Here is a 20,409-nt window from a genome sequence, read left to right on the forward strand (position 1 = left end):
CTCATTTTTCTTCCATGGAGAAAGTCCTCCATCCATTTCAGTAGTTTACTTTGTATCCCTCCAATGGTTTCCAGTTTTCTTAATAGTTTTTTGTGTGGGACTTTGTCAAAAGCTTTTAGTAGATCTAGGAAAGCACAATCAGCCCATACGTCCCTTTCCTGTATCATATCTAGTAGTCTTGAGCAGAAATTTATCAAATATGTGGCACACGATCTTCCCTGTCTAAATCCAAATTGGTTCAGATTTAGTATATTGTTCTCCAGATGTTTTAGCAATTTTTTTTTCTTTCTTTTTTTTCCCACAAATTTTGGTTACCATGCTTGTAAGGGAAACTGGTTTATAATTTGTTGGGTCTTCCTTGTTTACTTCTTTATATGTTGGTACAATATCAGCATTTTCCACTCTTCTGGTATTTTTCCTTCTTTGAATGAGCAACTTATTATGTTATATATTTTATCTATTAGTTCTTTACATTCTTTTAATATCCAGTTTGTGATTCCATCCAGCCCATGCAATTTCCTAACATCAAGGTTCTTTATTTGGTCCATTATTTCCTTCCGTGTTACTAGTTTTGCTGGGAAAGGAGATGTGGGTTTTTGTAAGTGCGTATGGACCTGGTAGTGAAAAGAGTGTAGAGGAAAGGGAGGCTTTTTAGGTAGATATAAATGAGTGCATAGAGGGATTAGGGAGAAATGTCAATGTAGTTGTACTGGGAGACCTAAATGCTAGGGTAGGAAATGAACCAATTGATGGAGTGATTGGGAAGTATGGAGTTCCAGGTAAAAATCGTAGTGGAGAATTGATGTAGATGTGTCTTGAAAGAGAGTTGATGATAGTAAATACAGTGTTTAAGAAGAAAGTCAAGCATAAGTACACATGGGAGAGGGTGGCAGATAGAGCATTAATGGACTATATAGTGATGACCAGGAGTATGGTAGGAAGAGTTAAGGATGTACATGTTCTAAGGGGAGAGAGTGGGGGAATATCAGATCATTTCCTGGTGGTAGGTAATTGAGAGTGGAGAATAGGTGGAGAAAGAGGAAAAGGGCAGAAGGTAGGGAGGTACTTAGAGTGAACTGCTTAAATGAGGAAAAAAAGGAGAATGAGTATAAGAAGAAGTTGAGAGGCGTGGGAGAGAGTAAAGGATAGAGTAGAACTAGGAGTGGAGGAGGAATGGGGATGGTTCAAGGAGGGAGTCATAAGGTGTGCAAAGATGGTGTGTGGAACAAGGAGAGCGGGAGGAAATAGAAGGAAGGGTAGTGAGTGGTGGGATGAGGAAGCAAAGAAGGGTGTAAAAGAGAAGCAGGCATTCATAGATTGGCTACAAATTAAGACGAGGGAATTGTATGAGAGGTACAAAGTAAAGAGAAAGGAAGTTAAGCATAAGATAAAGGAAGCAAAGAGGAGAGCAGATGTGAAATGGGGAAAGAGTATGACAGAAAATTTTGAAAGTAATAAAAAGATGTTTTGGAAGGAAATTAAAAGAGGAAGAGGAGGCGAATCAAGTAGAGAAGAAAAGGTAAAAGGTGCAGATGGAGAGATGATAATGGAAGAGAAGGCAGTGAGAGGAAGGTGGGCAGAGTATTTTAGAGAATTGCTAAATGTGAAGGAAGATAGGGAGGGAAAGGTAGTTGCAGTGGGAAGCTCTAAGAAAATGAGTGATGAGTGAGGAAAATGGAAGAGAAATAGTGAAAGATGAAGTGAAAGCAGCTGTTAAGATGATGAGAGCAGGTCAGGCACCTGAGTTGGATGGATGCCATGCAGAATGTCTGAAGAAAGGAGGTACAGTTATGGTGGACTGGCTGGTGAGGTTGAGAACTGGGGTGGAAAGGGAGTTGGGAGATAGGGTTGATGAAAGAGTATTAGGATGGTTTGGACACATGGAAAGAATGAGTGAAGAAAGACTAGTAAAAGAGGTATGGAAGGCAGATGTGGAGGGAGTGAACATGAGGGGACATCCTAGGATGAGGTGGATGGATGGGGTGAAGGATGGGAGAGGACAGAAGACAGGTGAATGGAGAATGGTTGTATATGGATGATGTGATGCATGAGGTGGAATGGGTGGGGGGATGGGAGTGAGGTAGTATGCGTGATCAAAATTTGACGCAACCCGAGGGGATTTCTCCCCGTCTTCTCCTTTTATGCATGGGGTGACGGAGAGGGGGGGGTCGCCGATTTGATGAAGCAGCCTTGCTGTGGATGTGCTGTGTCTTGTGACACTGCCTCTGACCCAGGGCAGTGGACAAGGTGCAGGGATGACCTTTCATCCAGGAGGTGCTAAGATAAGAGGGAGGGTGGAGGGTATTCAGGGATGGAATGGGTGGGAATGATTTTATGCCTTTTTCTTTTTGGCTACCTCCCTTGTAAGGGGGAAAAAGCCTTGGTGTATGTGGCTGGTGAGGTTATTTAATATTTGTTTAACCCCTTCATTACGGGTCACATCGCAAGTCTGGCAGCATTAGTTGCCAGACGTGCGATGTTGTGTCATAATACTTGCATTATAAAAAATAGTCACTGCTCTATCGCTCATTCTCTTTCACCCGTGAATTTTGATAACCATAGAAAATATGATGAAGCCAGTTTACAGAGTATGTGGGTCACGCAGAGACGATTACAATAAATATAATCAAGACGCCAACGTCGGCATCCTCATATACCCACTTGCTCCTCATGACACCTACACAGGCATCACCGTATGGAAGGGGTTAAGAGAGGGTAGAGTGCCGGAGAACTGCCAGTATTATTCCGCTTTACAAGGGAAAGGGGGACAAGTGTGAGTAGTTCCAGAGGGATCAGCTTGTTGAGTGTAGTTGGGAAGGCTTATGGGAGAGTCTTGATTGAGAGGATTAGGAGAGAAACAGAGAGATTAATTGGTGAAGAACAGTGTGGTTTTATGACAGGTAGGGTTTGTGTAGATCAGATTTTTGTGGTAAAACAGATATGTGAGAAAGCTAGAGGAAAAAGTAAGGATGTTTTTGGGGCTTTTATGGATCTGGAAAAGGCTTATGACAGGGTAGACAGGAAGGCACTGTGGGAGGTACTGCAGATATATGAGATAGGAGGAAAGCTGTTAAGAGCAGTCAAGAGTTTTTACAAGAGTAGTAGAGCTTGTGTTAGGATTAGAAATGGAGAGAGTGAATGGTTTGAGGTAAAGGTGGGACTTCGTCAGGGATGTGTTATGTTGCCCTGGCTGTTCAATTTATACATGGATGGAGTGGTGCAAGAGGCAAATGCAAGGGTAGTGGGTCAGGGCTGGGAGATACATACATACATATACCAAGGCTTTTTCCCCCTTACAAGGGAGGTAGCCAAAAAGGAAAAGGCACAAAATCATTCCCACCCATTCCATCCCTGAATACACTCCACACCCCTCCACCCTCCCTCTTATTTTAGCACCTCTTGGACGACGGGTCATCCCTGCACCTTGTCCACTGCCCTGGGTCAGAAACAGTGTCGCAAGACACAGCACATCCACAGCAAGGCCGCTTCATTAAATCAGCGACCCCCCCTCTCCGCTGCCCCAAGCATAAAAGGAGAAGATGGGGAGAAATCCCTTCGGGCTGCATCAAATTTTGCTCACACATACTACCTCACCCCCCATCCCCCTGCCCATTCCACCTCATGCATCACAACATCATCCATATACAACCATTCTCCATTCACCCGTCTTCTGTCCTCTCCCGTCCTTCCTCAACAGACATTCCCCTCTTCGCCAAAGCCCCCTTCACCCCATCCATCCACCTCATCCTAGGGTTGGAGATGGTTGAAGAAAATGGAGAAGTGGGAAATAAGCCAGTTGTTGTTTGCTGATGACATTGTGCTTGTAGCAGGATCAGAGGAGGGATTGAGGATGTTAGTGACAGAGTTTGAGGTGTATGAAAGAAGGAAGTTGAAGATAAATTAGGGCAAAAGTAAGGTGATGAGATGTACAAGGGGAGAGAGTGTTAGCAGGCTGGAAATGAGCATTAAGGGTGAGAGACTGAAGTGGATAGTTTTAGATACTTGGGTGCAAATGTGGCAGGAAAGGGAGGAGTTGAGGTGGAGGTAGAGTGTAGATTGAGAGAAGCAAGTAAATGCCTTCGTGGATTAAGCACTTCACTCAGGGCCAAAATCTCACGGGCAGCATTAGCTGCCAGACTTACAATGTTTCGTCATAATACTCGCATCATAAAAAATAGTCACCGCTTATATCCATCGTTCTCTCTTTCACCCATGAATTTTGATAACCATAGAAAATGTGATGAAGACAGTTTAGAGAGTATATCATTACACATGGGCAACTACAATAAATATAATCAAGAGGCCGATATGGCAGCCTCGTGTATCCACTTGCTCCTCACGTCGCCTACGTAGGGGGCACTGTATGGAAGAGGTTGAAAAGTGTAATGAGAAATAAGACATCTGGGAATGGATGCTAAGAGGAGGTTATATGAAGAAGTGATTGTGCCAACAGCACTGTACAGGGAAGAAACATGGAACATAAGAGAGGAAGAGAGGAGTTTGAATGTGTTTGAAATGAAATGTCTGAGAAGTATGATAGGGGTTACTAGGCTAGATAGAGTGAGAAATGAGGTGAGGAGGAGAACAGGGATGGAAAGGGAGCTGGGAGATAGGGTTGATGAAAGAGTATTAGGATGGTTTGGACACATGGAAAGAATGAGTGAAAAAAGATTAGTAAAAGAAGTGTGGAAGGCAGAGGTGGAAGGAGTGAATATGAGGGGGTATCCTAGGATGAGATGGATGGGGTGAAAGGAGCATTACAAAAGACAGGAATGTCTGTTGTGGAAGGACGGGAGAGGACAAAAGAAAGGGGTGAATGGAGAAGGGTTGTGTATGGCTGATGCTGTGATGCATGAGGAGGAGGGTGGGGGATGGGGGGTGAGGAAGTATGTATGAGCAAAAATTTGACGCAGCATGAAGGGATTTCTCCCCATCTTCTCCTTTTCTGCATGAGGGGACAGAGAGGGGGGTCGCCAAATTCATGAAGCGGCCTTGCTGTGGATGTGCTGTGTCTTGAGACACTGCTTCTGACCCAGGGCAGTGGACAGGATGCAGGGATGACCCGTCATCCAGGAGGTGCCAAGATAAGAGGGAGGGAGGGGAGTGGAATATGTAGGGAATGGAATGGGTGGGAGTGGTTTCTATGCCTTTTTCTTTTTGGCTACCCCCCATGTAAGGGGGAAAAAGCCTTGGTATATGTATGTATATATAAATTTGTGATGGTATGGTTCACCTAGGTCTACTGCTCTTAGGAGGTAAAAAGATATACATACATATACCAAGGCATTCTCCCCCTTGCAAGGGAGCTACCCAATAAGAAAAAGGTATAAAATCAATCCCACCCATTCCATCCCTAAATACACTCCACTCCCCTCCACCCTCCCTCTTATCTTAGCACCTCCCGGATGACGGGTCACCCCTGCACCTTGTCCACTGCCCTGGGTCAGAGGCAGTGCCGCAAGGCACAACACATCCACAGCAAGGCCACTTCATTAAGATATACAAATATATTTATCTGTGATTGGTTACCAATATCTCCAGCTGATATGTCTATCTATACACAATATACATAAACAAATAAAATAATGTTTTGGAAGTGAAAAAGAATGTGGGGAGGCAAGTCAGGTAGACAGGAAATGGTAAAGAGAGCATATGGTCACATGTTCATAAGTAAAGTATATCAACAAGTCACAGATTTCTGGTGTTGGTCACCAATTATCATCATTAAAAACAACAACAAATTAATAATTAAACAACTTGTACCATACCTTTCAATGTGCCACTAACAATATTCTGTGTTTCTGTGCCCACACGTACCACACCAACACATTTAGAAGAAGGGCTGAGGCATCCCTCATCAGTCTCACTTGATCTGGATTTTCTCCTTTCAATGATAGCCAGGAGCTGTTGTGCCGCTTGATTAACTCTCATGAACCGAGGCGGTTCGTATATCTTCCGCCCACGGAGCATGTTCTCCAGGCTTTGCTCCTTAACCTTGATATCTGTAGAAAAAAAATACCTCATTAACACACTTCTCTTTCAACGAAATAATACAATTCATTGCTAATGTCCTAGCTAATTGATTGATGATTGATTCAGTTTAACCCCTTCAATACGGGGCCGCACACGTAGGCGTCATGGGGAGCGAGTGTATTCGCGAGGCTGCCATATCGGCGTCTTGATTATATTTATTGTAGTCGCCCCTCCATAATGACATTCTTTCTAATTCTTTTGTAATCGCATTTTCTATGGTTATCAAAATTCACGGGTAAAGAGAGAACGATCGATATAAGCGGTGACTATATTTTATGATGCGATTATTATTACGACACGTCGTACGGCTGGCATTGGCTGCTGCCACCGAGATCTAAGTCCATGACGCCTACGTGTGCGGCACCGTATGGAAGGGGTTAATGTTGTCAACTTCCCCCTATCAGAAGGCTAGGACAGTGTCCCTTACAAAGGACTTTGATGTGTGGAAATTTAATGAACCATGCTCTTGGTCCAACTCGCTAGAAGGTTTCAAGCTACTGCCATGTCGGCCTCCTCCACAAGTAACAACTCTGTTCTAGCTATTGCCATACAATTCAATTCAGTTGTGGGACATCCCTCAAGCTGAAGAAATCAAACTATAAGAACATTATTCTAATTAACCCTGTATTTACATACCAAGGGCTTCTTCCCCCCATTCTATTCCTAACCACCATCCTTTTATTAGAGTAGTAAAGCCTGTGTTAGAATTGGGAATGGAGAGAGTGGTTGGTTTGAGGTAAAGGTGGGACTTCACCAGGGATGTGTCATGTCATCATGGGTGTTCAATTTATACATGAATAAGGGGTGCTAGAGGTAAATGCAAGGGTAATGGGCAGAGGACTAGAGATGGTTAAAGAAAATAGAGAGAAGTGGGAGGTGAACCAGTTGTCATTTGCTAACAATACTGCACTTGCGGCAGGGACTGAGAGGAGATTAAGGCAGTTAGTGACGGAGTTTGGGACGGTATGTGATAGGAGAAAGTTGAAGGTAAATGTGGATAAAATGAAGGTGATGAGATGTACAAGGGGAGTGGATGGCAGAGAGTTGGAAGTAAGTCTTAAAGGAGAGAGGCTGGAGGAAGTGGATAGTTTTAACTATTTGGGGTCATATGTGGCATGAAAGGGGGGAGTGGAGGTAAAATGCAGATTGAGAGAAGTAAGTAAATGCCTTGGAGGATTAAAAAGTGTCATGAGGAATAGGGATCTGGGAATGGATGCAAACAGGAAATATACAAAGGGGTGATTGTACCAATGACACTGTGTGGGGGTGGAGATTTGGAATTCAAGAGTGGCAGAGAGAAGTTTAAATGTTTGAGATGAAATGTCTGAGAAGTATAGTCTGGGTTACAAGGTTGGACAGAGCAAGAAAAACAAAAAGGTGAGGAGGAGAGTGGAAGTGGAAAAGATGGTAGATAGGGCTGATGAAAGACTATTGGGATGGTTTGCATATATGGAAAGAATGAGTGACAAATGATTAGTAAAAGATGTGTGGAAGGCAGAGGTGAATGTAGTGAACTTGAGGGTATGACCAAGGATGAAATAGATGGATGGGGTGAAAGGGGCTTTGAGCAAGAAGGGAATGTCTGTCGATCAAGGAAGGGAGAAGGCAGGAGATAGGGATCAGCGGAGAATGGCTGTGTATAGATGATACTGTGATGCAAGGAAGGGAGGGGGTGAAGTAGGGAGTGGTTATGTATGAATGATATTTTGACACAGCCCAAAGGGATCTCTCCCTGTCTTCTCTATTTTATGCAAGAGGGGTCACCAATTAAGTGAAACAATCTTGCTGTGGATGTGCTCTGTCTTGCTACATTCCTTCTGACCCAAGGCAGTGGACAGGAGACGGGGATGACCCTTCATCCACAAGGAGCTAAGATGAGAGGGAAACAAGGGTGGTGGATAGGAGTGGGATTGGTGGGAGTTGATATGGGCCTGTTGACTTGGGTACCTCTCTTATAAGGGGGAAAAAGCCCTTGGTATATAGAGGATTAGGAGAGGAACAGAAGGAGTAATTGGTGAGGAACAGTGTGGATTTAGGACAGGTAGAGGTTGTGTAGATCAGATCTTTGTGGTAAGACAGATATGTGAGAAAGCTATAGGAAAGGGGAAGGATGTTTTTTGGGCTTCTATGGATCTGGAAAAGGCTTATGATAGGGTAGACAGAAAGGCACTGTGGGAGGTTATGCAGATATACAGGATAGGAGGAAAGCTTTTGGGAGCTGTCAAGAGTTTTTATGAGAGTAGTAGAGCTTGTGTCAGGATTGGAAATGGAGAGAGTGAGTGGTTCGAGGTAAAGGTGGGACTTCGTCAAGGATGCGTTATGTCACCCTGGCTGTTCAACTTATACATGGATGGGGTGGTGCGAGAGGTAAATGCAAGGGTAGTGGGCAAGGGATTGGAGATGGTTAAAGAAAATGGAGAAAAGTGGGAGGTGAGCCAGCTGTTGTTTGCGGACGACACTGTGCTTGTGGCAGGATCGGAGGAGGGATTGAGGAAGTTGATGGCAGAGTTTGGGAGAGTATGTGATAGAAGAAAGCTAAAGATAAATGTGGTTAAAAGTAAGGTGATGAGATGTACAAGGGGTGAAAGTGGCAGTAGACTGGAAGTGAGCATTAAGGGTGAGCGACTGGAGGAAGTGAATAGTTTTAGATACTTGGGTGCAAATGTGGCAGGGAAAGGTGGAGTGAAGGTGGAGTTAGAATGTAGATTGAGAGAAGCGAGTAAATGCCTTGGTGGATTAAAGAGTGTAATGAGGAATAAACATTTGGGAATGGATGCAAAGAGGAGACTGTATGAAGGAGTGATTGTACCAACAGCACTGTATGGGGCAGAAACATGGAACATAAGAGAAGAAGAGAGAAGGAGTTTGAATGTGTTCGAGATGAGGTGTCTGAGAAGTATGATGGGGGTTACTAGGCTAGATAGAGTGAGAAATGAGGAGGTGAGGAGGAGAACAGGGGTAGAAAAGGAGCTGGGAGATAGGGTTGATGAAAGATTATTGGGATGGTTTGGACACATAGAAAGAATGAGTGAAGAAAGACTAGTAAAAGAGGTATGGAAGGCAGATGTGGAGGGAGTGAACATGAGGGGACGTCCTAGGATGAGGTGAATGGATGGGGTGAAGGGGCCTTTGGGGAAGAGGGGAATGTCTGTTGAGGAAGGACGGGAGAGGACAAAAGACTGGGGTGAATGGAGAATGGTTGTATATGGATGATGTTGTGATTGCATGAGGTGGAATGGGCGGGGGATGGGGGTGAGGTAGAATGTGTGAGCAAAATTTGATGCAGCCCGAAGGGATTTCTCCCCGTCCTCTCCTTTTATGCAATGAGGGGACGGAGAGGGGGGGGTCGCCAATTTAATGAAGTGGCCTTGCTGTGGATGTGCTGTGTCTTGTGACACTGCTTCTGACCCAGGGCAGTGGACAAGGTGCAGGGATGACCTGTCATCCAGGAGGTGCTCAGATAAGAGGGAGGGTGGAGGGGTGTGGAGTGTATTCAGGGATGGAATGGGTGGAAATGATTTTATGCCTTTCCCTTTTTGGCTACCTCCCTTGTAAGGGGGAAAAAGCCTTGGTATATGTATGTATATAGAGGTGTTATCTCAAAATTCTACAATTATAAATTTGCTTGTACATCGACTGAGAAACACATAGAAATGGCATAAATCCTCAACAATAACACCTATAAAATCTAACTATATACCAAAGACTCCTTTCCCCTTAAAAGGGAAGTAGCCACTTATAGAATCAAACAAAGATATTAAACTGCACTTCACCTAGGAGGCATAATGTATGAAGTCCTTTCTTTAAGTTCTTGTTTATCTTGTCAATGAAACTCTCTGGTTCCCATCCATCAAGCCAAAAAGGAATGGACACAGTTTCGCCGTAGTGGTAGAGCTGAAGTCCACAGCAGCTGACAGCATTCATTATAGAGGCATTGTTGATCACCTATTTGAGATTGTCAACAGAAAACATTACGAAAATGTAAATAAAAGATCCGTTTGAGGAATTCTATTGTTGCCTTAACCACTTCAGTACGAGTCAAATTCTTATGTGCAGCATCAGCTGCCATACAAATAATGCATCAGACTACTTGCACTATAAACTATAAAGTCTCTGCTGCATTACTCATTCTCTTTTACTCTTGAGTAATAATAAACACAGAAAACATGATCAAACCAATTCACAGAATCCAGGGGTAACTCATGTACAACTACAGAAAATATATATATAATCAAGACACTGACACCAACATCCTTGTGTACCCACTCATGCCTCCTAACACCTATGTAGTTGTCATCATACTGAAGTGGTTAAGTCACTAAGTCCTGAAATCCAAAGAAGTTAAGTAGGCTGAGGAAGAGGAGGAGAATGAGGATGAGGAAGGATTTATGAATAAATCCTCCCCATCCATGGAACTATACTATTGGTCCATAACAAAATATTATCTTATGAGAAGTCAAGGGTCTGGTTGGTTCTTGTGAATTGCCTGAAGATTCTTCTTAGAGTTTCTGTTGTTGTTGTTGTTGTTGTCGTTCCCTAGACTGTCTGTCCGAGCAGTCCCGTCTCCCCAAGGAAGGCCACAGCCGAAACTGGGTTTTCCCACAAATCCTTTATAGAGTGTATGTTGTGTTGTTTGCGTGCATGATTGTGTATAATGCAGTCTTCCATTATGTGTTGTATGGTATGGGGTGAAGTGTTACATCCTGGGCAGCTGTTCACAACACGGTCGTCCAGCCTCTTCTGGTAGCTTAGAAGTGCTGGGTGGTGACCGCATCGCAGTCTGGCCAAGTGGACTCTGTCCTTTCATGGGAGAGAGGATTCAGAAGGGTGGATATCAGGGGGTCTGGCATGCAGCAGTGTGTTGTCTTTCAGTGTGTTAATGGAGCGGTGAGTGATATGATTATGAATATGTTTCCGGAGGCTGGTATTTGGTGGTTGTGGAGGAAGAGAAGAGAGTATCTGTGCGTAATAAAGGTCTTTGGGTGTAGTTTTAATGTTTCTTGGTGTGTGTGGGTGTTCTGCTATGTAGTGTAGCGGGTGTGATGTGTTTGTGGTGGCTGCAGCAAGTGTTTGTGTGCCTCTCATGTCGAGGTGGTCCTTGACTTTGAGGACTTTTGTTTCATGGTGTAAATGGGCTGTAGGTGTTGTATTTGTGCAGCCTGTAATTGTTTTTAGGGCTTTGTTTTGTATGATTTGAAGGGTGTTGTGGTGTGTCTCACTGAGATTAGGAGCCCATGCAGGACTCGCATAATTCATCACTGAGCGTATGCATTGTTTGTATATTGTTATATTAGTTTCTTTGTTTTGTCCAAATGTTGTTCCAGTGATTGACTTAAGTGCGTTAAGTCTAGGTGTGCATTTGTTTTTTATGTTTGTGAGGTGTTGTTTGAAAGACATGGATGTATCGTATGTTACACCAAGAATTTTCGGTGTATTTGTGTGTGTGGTATTAGAGTGTTGTTGATGTAGAGATGAGGTATGTATTTATGTTCTTTTGTCCAGTTGGTGAGAAGTGTTGCTGTAGATTTGGTTGGAGCTATTTTGAGTCTGTTTGTGATGAACCATGTGTTGAGTGTGTCAAGGTAAGGCTGGATTATTTCTGCAGCTTTGTCTGTGTTACGATGTGTGCATGTGATTGCACAGAGTTTCTGTTGTCCAAAATGCTTGCAATGGATGTCAATCTGTTTTCTGGTTCAATTTTGCAGCCAGGTTCTTCATATGTAGACTGAAAGTCATGAGTACCAAATGTGAGGCCTAGAACTTTTGGGTTCTTTTCCATTTGAATGATTTAACTGTTTAATTTTTTTTTTTTTTCATGGTTGTACAAAGTAACCAATGTCAGTGTTGATTTTTGGGGTAAGCCTCCCATTCTCTCTCTTAATCTCTCTCTCTTTTTCCTTGTAATAAGTAATAAAAAGATGTTTTGGAAGGAAATTAAAAGAGGAAGAGGAAGCAAATTAAGTAGAGGAGAAAAGGTAAAAGGTGCAGATGGAGAGATGATAATGGAAGAAAAGGCAGTGAGAGTATTTTAGGGAGTTGCTAAATATGAAGGAGGAGAGGGAGGGAAAGGTAGTTGCAGTGGGTGTGAATGTGGCAGGAAAAGGAGGAGTGGGGGTGGAAGATTGTAGATTGAGAGAAGAGAGTAAATGCTTTGGTGGATTAAAAAGTGTAATGAGAAATAGACATCTGGGAATGTATGCTAAGAGGAGGTTATATGAAGGAGTGATTGTGCCAACAGCACTGTAAGGGGCAGAAACATGGAACATGAGAGAGGAAGAGAGGAGTTTGAATGATAGGGGTTACTAGGCTAGATAGAGTGAGAAATGAGGAGGTGATGAGAACAGGGGTGGAAAGGGAGCTGGGAGATAGGGTTGATGAAAGAGTATTAGGATGGTTTGGACACATGGAAAGAATGAGTGAAGAAAGATTAGTAAAAGAAGTGTGGAAGGAGTGAATATGAGGGGGCATCCTAGGATGAGATGGATGGATGGGGTGAAAGGGTCATTACAAAAGAGAGGAATGTCTGTGGGGGAAGGACGGGAGAGGAGAGAAGATAGGGGTGAATGGAGAGGGGTTGTGTATAGATGATCCTGTGATGCATGAGGGGGAGTGGGTGTGGGATGGGGTGTGAGGAAGCATGAGAAAAAATTTGACGCAGCCCGAAGGGATTTCTCCCTGTCTTCTCCTTTTCAGCATGGGGGGACGGAGAGGGGGGTCGCCGAATTTATGAAGTGGCCTTGCTGTGGATGTGCTGTGTCTTGCGACACTGCTTCTGACCCAGGGCAGTGGACAGGATGCAAGGATGACCCGTCATCCAGAAGGTGCCAAGATGGAAGGGAGGGAGGAGGGTGAAGGGGAGTGGAATATATAAGAAATGGAATGGGTGGGAGTGGTTTCTATACCTTTTTTCTTTTTGGCTACCCCCCGTGTAGAGGGAAAAAGCCTTTGGTATATGTATGTAGTTCATTCATGTAGGTTTGGGTGTTCTTTGCAACTATTTTGTATTTACTGTGCTGGGTTACTATTGTCAGGTCATCCACATCTGGGAGAACATTGGTGTTTAGTTCTGGTTCTGGGTTTGGGAAAACACTCATCAAGAGATTGAATAGTAAAAGTGAAAGTCCTGCACCCTGAGGGACTCCACTGTTTTGTCCTTTTTTCCCAAGATTTAACTGTTTTGGGTTACCCTCCACTGTCTGTTATGAGGCTTGTTAACCACTTCTTATAATTATTATGAATGTCTGTCACAATTATTATTATTTTTTTTAATAGAATGTCTAGGGAGAGGAAGACAGATGGGTGGTGGATGAAAATGAAATGGGTGGGTGTGTGTGTGTGTGCTTTGGCTAGCTACCTCCTTTATAAGGGAGAAAAGGCCCTCAGTATATGGACATGTCTAAAAACCTTGTCAAGAGCCTTGTTTATGTCTTTCTATATACCGAGGGGTTCTCCCCCCTTATAAAGGAGGTAGCCAAGTCAAAGGTACACACCCACTCCCATCCACCACCCTTGTTTCCCCTCTCATCTTAGTACCTCATGGATGATGAGTCATCCCTGTCTGTTGCTTATGTCAATTTCTATACTAACATCTTTCTGGCTTTTTTTTTTTCTTTCTTTCTTTTTTTAATGGGTGTTGGATGGGTGAAGTATGGATGCATGTTTTGGCTGACCACTTCCCTTACAAAGGGGAGGAGGCATTTGAGGATGTGTGCATACGTAAAACATGAGACGGACAGAATCTCTACACTAATAGTGGAAGAAGAGGTTTATGAAAATGATCAACTAATCTGTAATGAATGTTTACAATCAGTTGTTACTCAGGAAAATTATGTTATGAGAGAAGAACAAATAATATTGTTGGGTTGAATTACATAGCTACTCAGTAAGTAGAACATCATGGACACAGATACAATGATATAAATGCCAGCAGGATGAAAGAGAAATTTTTTTTATAACTAATTCAAAACTACATATTCCACTTATGGCAACATCTTCAAAATAACAGGATTTCGTACTAACCCCTTTGCTGACAACGAAGCACTACAGATATGAATACAACAGCTCAGTAGCAACACCCAGAATAAAATGGAAAATGCAACTGTCATACATACATATACATATACCAAGGGCTTTTTCCCCCTTTACAAGTGAAGTAGCCAAAGTCGAAGTCATAAGTTCACTCTCATCCATTTCATCCCTACATACTCCACTCCCATTCACCATCCCTCCCTCCCTTTTTTCTTGGCTCCTTCTGGATGATGGGTCATCCCTGCAGTTCACCTAATGCCCTGGATCAGTAGCAATGCAGCAAGACACAGCACATCCAAAGCAAGGCTGCTTCATTTAAGCGGTGACACCCCCTTTCCATCCCTCCCCATGCAGAAATAGAGAAGACAGGGAAATACCTTTTAGAGCTGCTTCAAACTATCATTCACACATACTCCCTCATCTCCCCCATCCCCCACCTACTCTCTTCCATGTATCACAGCATCATCCATATGCAACTTTTCTCCACTCACCCATATCTTCTGTCTTCTCCTTTCCTTCCTCAACAGACATCGCCCTCTTTCCTAATGCCCCTTTTACCGCATCCATCCATCTCATCCTTGGTCATCCCCTCACATATCACTCCACCTCTTGCCTTGCACACCTCTTTTACTAATCTTTCTTCACTCATTCTTTCCATGTGTCCAAACCATCCCAATACTCTTTCATCAACCCTATCACCCAACTCCATTTCCACCCCAGCTCTCCTCCTCTTCATTTCTCACTCTATCCAGCCTAGTAACCCCAACCATACTTCTCAAGCATTTCATCTCAAACACAAACTCTTCATCTCTTTCTGTCATACCTGTCACAAAAGGAAGTAAAACATATACCGACTCCATTCCAAATACAGAACATACTTCCACTGCAATGTCCAGCTCGTGTGCTCGAAGTTTGAGATCGGTGTGTGTGGTGGCACCAAATGGGTCTCCAACAACAAGCAGGGCAACATCCTGTTGGCCAGAATTGGCTAAAAGATCATCGGATCCTTGTTCCACCTGCTCTCGGTCAGCAAGGATTATCTTTCGTCCATAGAATTCCTCCTGTAAAATACAAAGACTTTAATAAACCTTCATATAAAATAGAATAGGGTGGAAAAAAAAAGTGTGCATAGGAAAACTGGTTGCAAAGTAGAGCTAAGGAAGCATACAAGTAGTACAAAGAGTAGGAAATGCACATGAGGGAGGCAAAGAGGTGAGCAGATGTAAAAAATGGATGTTTGATGGAGAACTTTGAAAAGAATAAAAATATATTTTGGAAGGAAGTGAAAAAGGGCACGAGTTTAATAAAGAGATAATAAAGGGCACTGATGGACAACTGTTGATGGAAGTGAAGACTACAAGGCAATGGGTGGAATATTTCAGGGATTTGCTGAATGTAAACGTAAATCTCCTTTTTACTTATTCGGATGTAGTTACTAGGTTCTGGTTAAAGCTGTCCACACAGAGCCCCCTCTCTTGCTTTCACTGTTCATGGAAGCTGATTCAGTTTAACATTGCAAACTCCCCCTTGTAGTGTTCTGTAGCCAACATGTGTAGTTACCCCTTTAAGACTCGTGACCACCAAGCACAGGACAAAACTATGGTCACCCCTTAGAGCATGTGTTCAATAAATTTATATTGATATAAATAATAATATTAACTCCAGCAACTTCATTTATTTTGTAAATAAAATAAAAAATATCCATCTGTATCATGTAGCAAGGATATATATGTATTGTAAAAAGATTTTAAATGATTGTATACTAAACACAGAGTCAAGAATTTTGCCATCATTGTTGTAGATAGTATCATTGACATTTTCAATAATCAGAGATAAGTCATGGGATTGACTTTAAATATCATAGCTATTCTTCTGGAAGATAGCTGTTCTTAAAGGAATAGTACTAGCTGTTAGCAGTGAACATGAAGTGTTTATCCCAAGGGTGCATAAAGGTAAATATACCACGGCGAACCTATGTTCTGACAGGTACATTCCGACAAGAACACTACCAGCCGTCGGCACAGAGTACGGAAGTGCTCATTCCAAATGTGCCCAAGGGAATCATACCATGGCAAACTCAATGGTGTGTTCTGACTCCCCCTTGTGAAAAACTTCCCATACCTTGTCCCTATCACTCGTTTCAGACTGGCCGCTTCCAACAAGGGTGACTAGTAGTGGAGCCAACATTGGTGACACCACACCCTACCAGGAGGACTTTGTAGGATGGAATTCAATGAACTTTGAACCTTGGTACAACTCACTGGCAACAGGATGCAAACTGCCAGCACCCTGACCTCCACTGCAAGTAGCAACATTCTTAACCAATTGGCCAGCGAGCATCCAAGAAATACACAGCAGGTCTCTGGAATCAAATACATGACCACCTGCTTGTGAGTTTGACACAGTATCCGCTTGGCTACCATGCAGCCCATTCATGGTGGAATGCTGACCCCCTTACATAGATTTTACAACATGGGAACAAGATACATAAGAATGAAGGAGACTGCAAGAGGCCATAAGGCCTACACTAGGCAGTTCCATGTCCATTACCACCTATCATCCCCATCCATAAGGTTGTCTGTTTCTTAAAACAACTGATAGTTTCAACACTCACTACATGGTTACCAAGTCTATTCCATTCATTGACCACCCTATTAGTAAACCAATTCTTGCCTATTTCCTTCTAAAATATAAATCTGTCCAATTTAAATCCATTACTGTGAGTTCTGCTCTGCTGTCCTAATATGATGATGTTAGCGGCAGATGATTTCTTTCACGAAGGGCCCATCGAAGAACGACCCATTCATCGCGTGGACTTACCTCCTCTTCCAAGAAGAGAGGCCTTTCATCACGAGAGGTCCATCGAAGAACGACCCATTCACCGCGTGGACCTCAGCTGCGCTATCAGAGGTCACCTAGTGACCTCCTTCTCCATACATCTGTCAAATCACCCAAACAACAAGACTTTGCGCTCAATCCAGGGTCAGAGTTCACACCTACGGCTCTGGCTCCCCTCTTGCACCTCAAGACATTCTATTGGCTGCCCTTCTCGGGGGGCACGCCCATTTTTTCATTTAATTGGCTGCCTTCTTATGGGCACGCCCATTTCTTAATTAGATTAAGTTTAGCTAGGAAAATCTGGCACCTCTAAAGTTGACTTCGGAGCTGCCAGGCCAAGATTGTATCAGATCAGGCTCACCCCAATAAACCGGAAGAAACCCATCCGCGTTTTCCACCAAAACCCCCTCCAACAATGACCCTTGTTTGTGACACCCTTGTTAATGCCTTTGATCCACTTGAACACTTCTTTTAGATCACCCCATACTCTGCATCTTTCCAGATAGTGTAAGTTAAGGTGCCTAACCCTCTCTTCATAAGGTAAATTTCTGAGCCCATGTGTCATTTTGGTCATTCTCCTCTGTATTAATTCTACTGAACTGATGTCCATTCTATAAGATGGAGACCAAAACTGTACCACATTGTCAAGGATGGGTCTAATATTATAGTTTGATAATTACCTCTGCAATTCTATTCCTAATAGTCCTAGTAATGAAACCTAATGCTCTGTTAGCTTTATTCCTGGTGCTAATACACTGTTTCCTGGATTTAAGGTCAGGACTCATTAGAACTCCCAAGTTTCTCTCGCACTCGCTTTTCTCTAAAAACATGTTATCTAAGCTATATATGTTTTTGGGGTTGTGTAGCCCTACATTTAATACACTGCACTTTGAGATATTGAAGTTCATTTTCCATTTCACTAGTGAACAATTTGTTATGATCATCCTTCAGAATCTCAGCGTCATCTTTTGACCAAATAGGCATCCTATTTTAGTATCATTTGCAAACTTACTATCATCACTTAATCCCATTGTCTAAGTTGTTTATGTACATAATGAACAATAAGGGACCCAAAACTGAGCCCTGGGGAACTCAACTAGAAATATTCCCCCATTTAGATTTTACACCATTTATGGTGACCTGCTATTTTCTGTCACTGATCCAAGTTCTAATATTTTCCACCTGCAACAAGAAAATGGAGAAAAGAAGATATGGTATTCTGGGAGTGGTAAAAGAGAAATCTGAGGACAGAAGAAAAGAGGAACAGTAATATAAGTGGCAATTTGTTGCCACCAAACACAAAAGAATGGTGAATAATTATTTTTTATAATGGTACTAGTCCTAAAAGTACTGACTGTATACAACTCATGCGGTCATTATTCTAAATAACTCGGACTTCTAGGCCAGAGATGACCAGATGACATACAATTTGCCCCAAATTTCACTAACTGGAAACCCACAGAGGCCAACAGCATTCCTTGGGTCCTCATATAGATTCCTCTGGAAAGAAACTGTTAACTGTGTTATATTAGTGTGAGTCTGTTTTGATGTCATCAGCTAGCCAGATGCCAGCTGTCAGTTCACCTTATGTAGAAAAGCTGGCCTGGTTAAAGGTAACCCCCTCAGGGGCTACGTAGATGGAGATGAGTATACCAATTAGTTTTGAAGATGAGCTGAAGAAATGGAGAGGGGAGGAATAACTTGTTAATAATAAATGTTGCTTCAAAATTTCAAATGGAAACCCAGTGTCCCACAGTGACTAGCGACAGTCCTTGGATCTTCCCATAGATCTCCCTGGGAAGTAACTTTGGACTCCTGTCTGTGCTGTATTGGTGTGAGAATGATTCTATGTCACTGGCTTATAGGAATAGGAGGGAGTAGTTTCTAGATACTGGTTCTCCTTGTGTTAAAAGGTAGAGGAAATATCAGTTGAAGCTGACAGAGAAAGATCTTAGGCTTGGTCTGGAGAATGGGTGTCAGCTAGTTAGGGCAGCACTGCTAGCTAGAGATGAGGATGTTGATGGGTTCTGAAGCCAAGTGGCAGAGACAATTCTTTCAGACTCCTGTCTCACTGGACCACCATTTGAGGTCACACGTTATTGCCCCCAAAAGGACCCAATCTCTATTTAAATACACCTACCAATGCCTCCTTTCCTCCAGCAAGAATTGAGGTGTAGCCTTCCAAGAACACTCGTGCACATTTCTTGACAACCTCCAGGCCTCGGACGGTGATATCCTGAGGATCACCCAGCCCCAGACCAATCATGTAGAAAACCATCTTCCTTGTATAGTGCCAACACTGATCTACCACATCTCTGCAAACATGAATACATATACTGTGAACAAAAATGTGACAATATATGAAACATAAATACATAACTACCTGACTGCAGCCAGGAGAATCCAAGTAATTACAGTATAATGTACATGCACTTCCAGTAGTGAACTTTCCATCAACTGCTTTCTCGTTTACATGAGAGGAATCCTGTGGCCCCATGACAATTTGCAATTGGTTTCGGGTCCTTTCCCAGATCTCTCTGGGACAAAACACTATTGCCTCTGTTGTGCAACTCGGTTCTAAATTAATCAAAATTCAATACAATGTAGTGTTAGCCCATCAGAAACCCAGGAATAAATACAGTCCTACATAGAGTTATTGGAGCAGCATACGACACTGCATAAAGGGACAAGGAGGGAGGATTGCCAGGTAAGTGAAGCAGTCTAGCTGTGGATGTAGTGTGTCTTGCTTCTGACCCAAGTTGGGCAGGAGACAGGGATGACCCTTCACCCACGTGGAGCTAAGAAGAGAGAATGGGAAACGGTGGTGGATGGGAGTGGAATGAGTGGGAGTGAGTACATGCCTTAGGTGGCTACCTCTATTGTAAGGGGGAAGAAGGCCTGTGTATATATGTAGATACAATCAAACATGGCAGAAGAAACATCCAAGTCTATTTCTAACAGGATAGGGAACAGTTTAGGAATCTATCTATTGAAAGCTCCCTAACACAGCATGGGAGAGGCAATAATGTACTTGATCTAGCAACAAGTTCATATCTTATTTGGTTAATAATATGAACATCCACATCAGGGATGGATGATCCTAATGTAGTACTACCTGACATGAAAATAACTTCAAATTACTTAAATGATAAAATAATAGTTTTCTACTATTTTATCATTCAAGTAATTCCAAGTTATTTTCATCTATGGCAAAATTGTCACGTGTGGATGGTAATGAAAATATTCTATTATCAAAATAGTTGGGAGATGCTGGAGCTACAGATTCAAGCATGCATCCTAAGAATTCGTCATACAAAAAGAAGCAGTGGTAATCATAACCAATCATACTGCAAGAAGGGTGGTGGATGGGAGTGGAATGGGTGGGAGTGGGTACTTGCTTTTTGACTTCGCTACCTCCCTTGTAATGGGGAAAAAAGCCCTTGGTGTATGTATACGAATATATATACTATATGAATATATATACTATATATATATATATATATATATACT

At 42.8% G+C, this 20,409-nt stretch overlaps 1 protein-coding gene across 7 annotated transcripts in view; it reads right to left on the reverse strand.

The window, feature by feature from the left end:
* Positions 1-20,409, reverse strand: part of Dph5 (diphthine methyl ester synthase) — a 55,210-nt gene that overhangs the window by 9,979 nt on the left and 24,822 nt on the right. For all 7 annotated transcript variants that reach the window (XM_076212080.1, XM_076212077.1, XM_076212081.1 and 4 more), the window contains exons 2-5: positions 19,040-19,214; positions 14,940-15,122; positions 9,807-9,978; positions 5,769-6,002 (exon numbers count right to left, since the gene is read on the reverse strand). In XM_076212080.1, coding sequence (XP_076068195.1) covers positions 5,769-6,002; positions 9,807-9,978; positions 14,940-15,122; positions 19,040-19,214 — 764 coding nt within the window. The remainder of the gene's footprint in view (positions 1-5,768; positions 6,003-9,806; positions 9,979-14,939; positions 15,123-19,039; positions 19,215-20,409) is intronic.

Source organism: Oratosquilla oratoria, chromosome 29, assembly GCF_046742065.1.
Source record: "Oratosquilla oratoria isolate Oo_2021 chromosome 29, ASM4674206v1, whole genome shotgun sequence".
Lineage (NCBI taxonomy): Eukaryota > Metazoa > Arthropoda > Malacostraca > Stomatopoda > Squillidae > Oratosquilla > Oratosquilla oratoria.